Here is a 6,773-nt window from a genome sequence, read left to right as displayed (position 1 = left end):
AAAATTAGAAATTGAAAAGAAAAAAGTTATCATAGAAAAGAAGAAAATCACAATTAAAAAAATAAAACTTGATATTAGAACTATCAAGCTTGAAGTATATTATACACTTTTGAGAATAATAGTTAGTTATATTGAAGAATAAAAATCAGTGATGAAGAATCTTATAAATTTAATAAATAATGTCAATACTGAAGCTAGCTATATTATCATTAAGATGTGTAAAACAATGAAGTATATTCAGAGACTTATAGATTATCTTGATAAGAATTCAGTTATAGTCAGTAATAGTAGTAGCAGTGATGAGAAATTTAATAACAGTGATAATTCTCTTTTCATCTCTTTTATTAATATTTCTACTGCTACTATTAATTCTTCTCTCTCTTTCTTCTCTAATCTTCTAACTCTGATTGATTCTCTGACTATAAGCAGCACTGAAACTCTCAATATTCTCAGTGAAAAAGTAAGTTAGAATCAATGAAATAATTCTCAGATTTATACAGAAGTTAATAATAATATAGATAAATAAATATATAACTCTTAATCTCTCTGAAATCTCTTCTTTTAAACAGTAAATAATTATTAACACTGATTCTTCATTAACTTTAATATCAATTCACAAGTTCTCTGAAATAAATGTTGATGTGAATATGACAGAAAATGATAATAATAATATAGAGATGATTCAGAGAATTTAAGAGAAATTATAGAGAAATATAACAGATTTTCAATAGAGAATGATTTCAGTAAATAAGATATTTTTTAGAATTAGTGATTATATAGATAGAAATCAGCAATATTATCAATATAATGATGATTTTATTCTGTTCATAACTCATTTACAGTGATTTCACAGCTAATTCATCATTATATTAAGTTTTACAGTTCAGTGATGGTGTCAGTGACTGGCACAGCGGAACAACCATAACCCGGTCGTATAATAAGCCTACGTTTTTCCGGTATGGATCCATTTAGTGTAACTCGCGTAGATAGATTACACACACACAACAACGTTATCCTCCAAGACCCTCCCCGATCACATGATGGACTCTGGGAATAACACTTTATCCGGTTTGTCTCCCATGGTTCACGTTAACTAAATCCGGCAAAGCAATACCTCTACCTCGTGACTGGGAGCTCTCTCCCCAGACCTCCAGCGCTTGATATTCCCCTCCTCCCCTGAAGTATAACTCTTCTCTTTTGAAGCTTTCTAATACTTTGTCGCCGTGAAATACGCTTCGTATGAGCTCCTATTGTTAATGCGAGCCTCTTCCCAATGCGTCACCTGTGACTGCATGATCACCCCTATCGCACTGATGGTGACACCCCACTCTCCTATCACATTGTCTCCAACGGAGCCTTGACCGAGCGGAAACTTTTCACCTTTTCCCTCGAGCGCCTCGTGATCTCCATGATATCTGACGATTCGGATGAGCGTGGCATCATGGAGGGGCCCTCAGATCCGGATGCGCAGGCTACCGTGACCGATTTTATCGACTATACCGAATACCTCCCTTCAGACCTCGTTCGTTCCCTGACCCTGATTCGTGGCCTGGATGAGACCTACCTGGACGCTGCAGCCTCCGTACACGAGCTTACAAAGATCTATGGACAACTACCCAATCTGCCAGCAGATTCGCGGCCTGACCCCGTCGTTCTACGAAGACAAATATCAGAACAATTGGGGCGCGTGATGAATGCGCGAGAGTCTGCCTACGCGGAAGCATGTCGCCTCTACGATGTGGTTGATCGCCACTTTGACCGCCTTGGGAGCATCAAATCCAAGTTGAATGCACTACTAAAGACTTGTACTGCAATTTCCCGCGACGAGTCTGCCCCTCCTCTAGCCGAATCATCACTTGAAACAAAACGAGAAAGAAGTGGCCGTAAAGCTGGCGAGACACGTTCTACACAAAGGATAACTTTGCATATCGATGGAACCCGACAAGTTGTGGCTGGTTCGACCGTTAATGAAACACGCCCACAAAATGGAAAGCCACAGGGCGTAGCGACCCGAGGTCCTAACCATGTTCTGCGAAATCCGGACTCACCTATTGCCAGCACGGAGCAATCAGACGATGATCTTGGGCCCAGCTCGTCGCATGCTGCCGAAGCCGCCCAGTCGCTCGACACATCCAAGAACAAAAGAAAGTCGAAAAAGCAGAAACATGTGATCAGCCGTCACATCTCTCAGCCGTCAGATTCTAGTGGGAATGCGGAGATAAGTCAAATCGATACCTCTACTAGCAATGCTTTGGCAATGCTAAAACCTCCCCCGGACGATGCAAAAATCGGAAGCGAACATTTCCCATGGCTCCGTTTGACTGAATGGGAAATGACCAAGCTTCGAAAGAAGATGAAGAAGAACAATATTTGGCAACCTAGTGAAATTATGATCCACCGAGAACTTGCGCTGCGTGGTCGAGGATGGGAAGGCTACAGAGCAGCCAAGCTGAACGCTGAAGCAACCGGCGCTGAGTTTGTAGACTGCGACGACATAACGAACAATTATGTTCCAGGAAAACTTGTCCGAAAAAGCGAAGTAAACGCGGATGTTTCGGGGGTGGAGGAAACCAAACTAAGTAACCGAGGTATGAAACTTAACGAGGCGAAGAAGCTGAAACGCGAAAACCTTGCACGGGAACAGGCAGCTCTCGCTGCGGCCGAAGCGGAGATGGCGGCGAGACGACTCGGGGACATCGGGTCTACATTTAAAAGCTTGTTTCCAAGCCCTGCTGAGCAGAATCTTTACAATAACGTTCAATCTGGACTTTTAGGTACACCTTTCAAAGCTAACGGTCCTGCAGTGAAAGATAGGCCAAAGGTATCAAAGCAGACCATGAAGAAGAGAAAATTTGAGGAGACGGCCGTTTTAGAATCATCACAAGATGTTGAATCTCCCGCTCCTATCTCCTTAGCTACAGTCAGGCCGTCAACTAAAAAGCGCAAGCTTAGCAAATCTGCTTCTACAAGTGCCGTGAACACAGCTGGAGATGAATTTTTAGTGGAAAGTGCAGCGATGGGTATAGGCCCTCGAACTTCTCCTTCTGTTGGCCCATCCGCTATCTCGAAACGGTCACCGCGTGCTTTATCTCCGGCGAAATTGCGCCGAACAACAGGTTCCGTGGCTGCCAGGATCCGTCCCACCCCCACACCGCCTGCTACTCGAGCAGGCTCTCGACCACGTTCCGCCACTGGAGCCTCTGGAGAATCGATTGGCCGAGATCGACCTCGAAGGAAGAGCGCAACCCCAGCAGTTGCCAAGGCCACACCTGGAGCGGATCAACCCGCCGGTACAACCGCAGCTGGTCGCCGTAGCAGGCGCCCTGCGCCAGGACCCGTAACATCTGGCCAGGATGGCGGCGCTGCCGTAAGTGTAGGCCGTCGCAAGGCCAAACCAGTGAAGAAAAGGAAGGATCAGAACATGGCTCCCAGGACCGAGGATATACGGATGGATGAGGATGGCTTCCTGGAAGAAATCGACCCGAACGAACCAAGATACTGTCTCTGTGGAGACGTGAGTTTCGGTACCATGATCTGCTGCGAGGATAATGATGTGAGTGGCCATCGTAAATGTCCTCTTTAAGTGTACTGCTTCTGCTTTTTTATTCCTTACTTTTATACCATTTTCATGATTGTAACATGTTTTGTATCTTGCACTTCACAATTAGGCGTCCTTCCAATCGTGTTTTATCCCCTCTTTTTTTGCCAATGCTTTTACTAACACACAGTACTAATTAAACAAACAAAACTAACGTGATTTAATTTATTTTTCTCAGTGCGACAAAGAATGGTTCCATCTCGACTGTGTCGGCCTCTCAGAAGTTCCAAGTCGGACGGCGAAGTGGTACTGCCCAGAATGTCGGAAAAAGCTTGGGAAAGCATTAACGGACGGCATAGTTCGAACTGGCGGTGGACGGCGATGCCCATAGACGGTATTATCACGTGTTAAACATAATATTAACCATATAACGGTTGATGTACACTAATGAGTGACGACAGGAATGGAATCAGACAAATGGAGGGCAGTGTTAGTACGCGAGATCTAATACCAGGGGGAAAGCTATAGAGATGGTTGGCAGTAGCTAGTATTGCATTGGTGGCTAATCTAATCCTTGAGAAAGGGAAAGGAGGTTGTTGACCACAGTGTGGTGATATTGCTATTTACAGGATGGATGCGGAGCATCATGTGATCACTGATCACAGGGTCCTTTCACCCTGCCCCTCCTCATCCGTTTCTCCCCCCTTTTTGTATGTATAGCGGCATTGTAGCCTGCCCTATGGTTGCCGGTGGCATTGTGCCTGCCCCATACATATAGCAGCATTGTAGCCTGCCTTATGGTTGCCAGCGGCATTGTGCCTGTCCCAGCGTGTATCACTAGTGGGAGCACCTGCCCCAACCCGCGGTTGGCAGTAGCCCTGCCCTAGAATGTATTGTAAAGCAGTTTGTATGTATGCATAGGTTATTAATATGTTTTTAGAAGATGCAAAGCATCATCATTGTTTGTTTTTAAGATTTTTTTTTTTTTTTTTTATGTGTTTCTCCTCATGCAGACAGCTGTCTCAGTTGAAAGAGATCAGTTAATGTAGCTGATTTTAATGAATGTATTCTCATACTTACTATGCTGCAGTGTGAAATGAGAGTAATATTTCTAATTGTAAGTTTATTACATCTGAAATTGATGATTGTTCTAGATCTTGATCTGTTGATTTGAGTTGTGTTGAATAACAGTGATAATATTAATATATAAATGAATCTGTATTTACAAGTTGAGTTGAGTCTACTTACTCATTCATCAAATTCTGATTCTTTGTGTTATTATTATACTCTGTATTTGACTCTCTCTCTAATTATTCAGAAGTTCATTATTTTCTCTATATCTCAGTTATCTTTCTCTGAGTGTGTGACTGTGCATGAGCATTTCATGATATACATAATTTAAGAAGAGAGATGTAAAATATATTATGAATCTGATAGCTTGATAAGAGATTTAGCTAATATACTTATGATCTGATTTGCACTTCTATATGAAAGAGACTCAGAAATTTGTGATTTAACTTTGTATTTGATCTTTATATAGAGAGATTCTTTGTATTTAAATAGACTTTATATTTAACTTGAAATTCTTATGAGTTATCTTTAGCATACTTCTTCATAAGATCTTGAGTATATAGTAGTTTCTCTTATACTGTCTGCTGTGTCTTTCATACTAGAACTGCTGTGTATTTCACTTAACATTTATCTATTGCTTTCATTGATATGTCAGAGACAATGAGAAATAGTGATTGATATTTCAGATTTATAAGAAATGAGAATATTCTCAGTATGAAATAAATTGAGTTACTGCATATAAATTCTGCTTATAACAGTAGATCTGTTCAGTCATGCTATAGATAGTTAGTGTACAATTGTAGATAGACTTTCAATTCTCTGTTTTATCTCTCTATCTATTCATCTATTTGAGAATGATAGATGATTGATAGTCAGTGATTGATATATATACTTTTTATTAAAGCTTCTCAGAAGTTAGAGATGAAGAGATAATCTCAGTCAGAGATAATTACTGCTGATATATTATGTAATCTGATAATATTCACTATAAAGATATGTATGAATATTTATAAGATAAGATCTGTGATGGTGAGTATATAATATAATCTCTTTGATTATTTGCAGCAGAATACAGCTATGATATCAACCGCCCCATCACGAACTCGCTCGATTTTTCGAATAAGAACCCGCCGATAGATCCATCGAAAAGCCCTCGATCATACGAGCATTTGGACCCCATCGCCGACCGCATACCCCGTGTGGTGGTGGAGATATCCAGCCAAACGTGAACTAGACGTTGTTCGAAACTCCCGTGTGGGATTATCCCCCGTTCACCCCTACCACACCACAACCCCGGGCCAAAGTGCCATACAAATTGTAAGGTGAAGAGACCTAGCCATATGCACCAATCTTCTCGATTTTGGAAGATCCCCGATCTGTAGTTGTGGAGATATCTGAGGAGCGACCTCCGCGAAAACCCTGTCCATCTTTGATGTTCCAAAACAACAACGCCAAGTCCCACCCTCGTACCGCCCTTCCTAATCTGGCCCATCCCCGGCAGAAAAATACAAAAAGATACCTCGGCGATAATATCAAGCATATAACCAACGGCCACTTCTGAAGTGCAACCTCCGCGGTCTGTCTTCAGTGTATCTAGACATCAACGCCAAGTCTCACCCTCGTACCACCCCTCTCAATCTGGCCCATCCCCGACAGAAAAGTACAAAAAGATACCTCAGCAACTGTACTCGATACATAATCGGCAGACATGACAACTATAAAATCAGTATACCCCAAGGTCTGACTGAGCCTTTGATCCCTGCACAGTGAGATATATTAAATCTAGTTTTAATACCTCAATATTCAATAGATTCTGCAAGGAATTGAGAACAGCAACACTAGATTTCTATTGAATTTGAGAATTAACTCTATATTGATATAATCATTGACAAAGTCTTCTATTTTGAGATATAAATAATCAGTTTCTCTACATCTCACTGACAATATTTACATTATTATGTAGAAACAGACTTATATTCTCTATAATATCAAGACTCTGAAGAGAGAAAGTCTTGATAGAGAATATACAGTAGTGCATATCTTAGTAGTTTCTATCTCATTCTTCTACAGCAGTTAATGCAAAAAAAAAAGATTTCAGAAATAGTTTTTTACTTCTCTTGAAAAAGTAAGATGTTTTTCTCTGGGTTTTACACAATATTCTTAC

At 41.1% G+C, this 6,773-nt stretch overlaps 3 protein-coding genes across 3 annotated transcripts; 2 read left to right on the top strand and 1 right to left on the bottom strand.

The window, feature by feature from the left end:
* Nucleotides 1-214: 214 nt before the first annotated feature.
* On the top strand, nt 215-460 carry BDBG_16681 (uncharacterized protein; the record flags this gene model as incomplete). The annotated part of the gene is made up of 1 exon (XM_031724576.1): nt 215-460. A coding segment is annotated over one exon (246 nt), but the record flags the coding sequence as incomplete, so codon positions are not given.
* Nucleotides 461-1,408: 948 nt separating this feature from the next.
* BDBG_02892 (PHD finger domain-containing protein) lies at nt 1,409-3,929 on the top strand (the record flags this gene model as incomplete). Its single annotated transcript, XM_002626669.1, has 2 exons — nt 1,409-3,553; nt 3,777-3,929. The coding sequence occupies 2 exons, from the start codon at nt 1,409-1,411 to the stop codon at nt 3,927-3,929; spliced, it is 2,298 nt and encodes a 765-aa protein (XP_002626715.1).
* A 1,451-nt stretch (nt 3,930-5,380) lies between these two features.
* Nucleotides 5,381-6,319, bottom strand: BDBG_02891 (uncharacterized protein; the record flags this gene model as incomplete). The annotated part of the gene is made up of 3 exons (XM_031721003.1): nt 5,381-5,385; nt 5,804-6,166; nt 6,235-6,319. The coding sequence occupies 3 exons, from the start codon at nt 6,317-6,319 to the stop codon at nt 5,381-5,383; spliced, it is 453 nt and encodes a 150-aa protein (XP_031577370.1).
* Between the last annotated feature and the right edge of the window lie 454 nt (nt 6,320-6,773).

Source organism: Blastomyces gilchristii, assembly GCF_000003855.2.
Source record: "Blastomyces gilchristii SLH14081 genomic scaffold supercont1.4, whole genome shotgun sequence".
In the NCBI taxonomy this organism is placed as follows: Eukaryota; Fungi; Ascomycota; class Eurotiomycetes; order Onygenales; family Ajellomycetaceae; genus Blastomyces; species Blastomyces gilchristii.
This window is presented reverse-complemented; position numbering and strand designations above follow the sequence as displayed.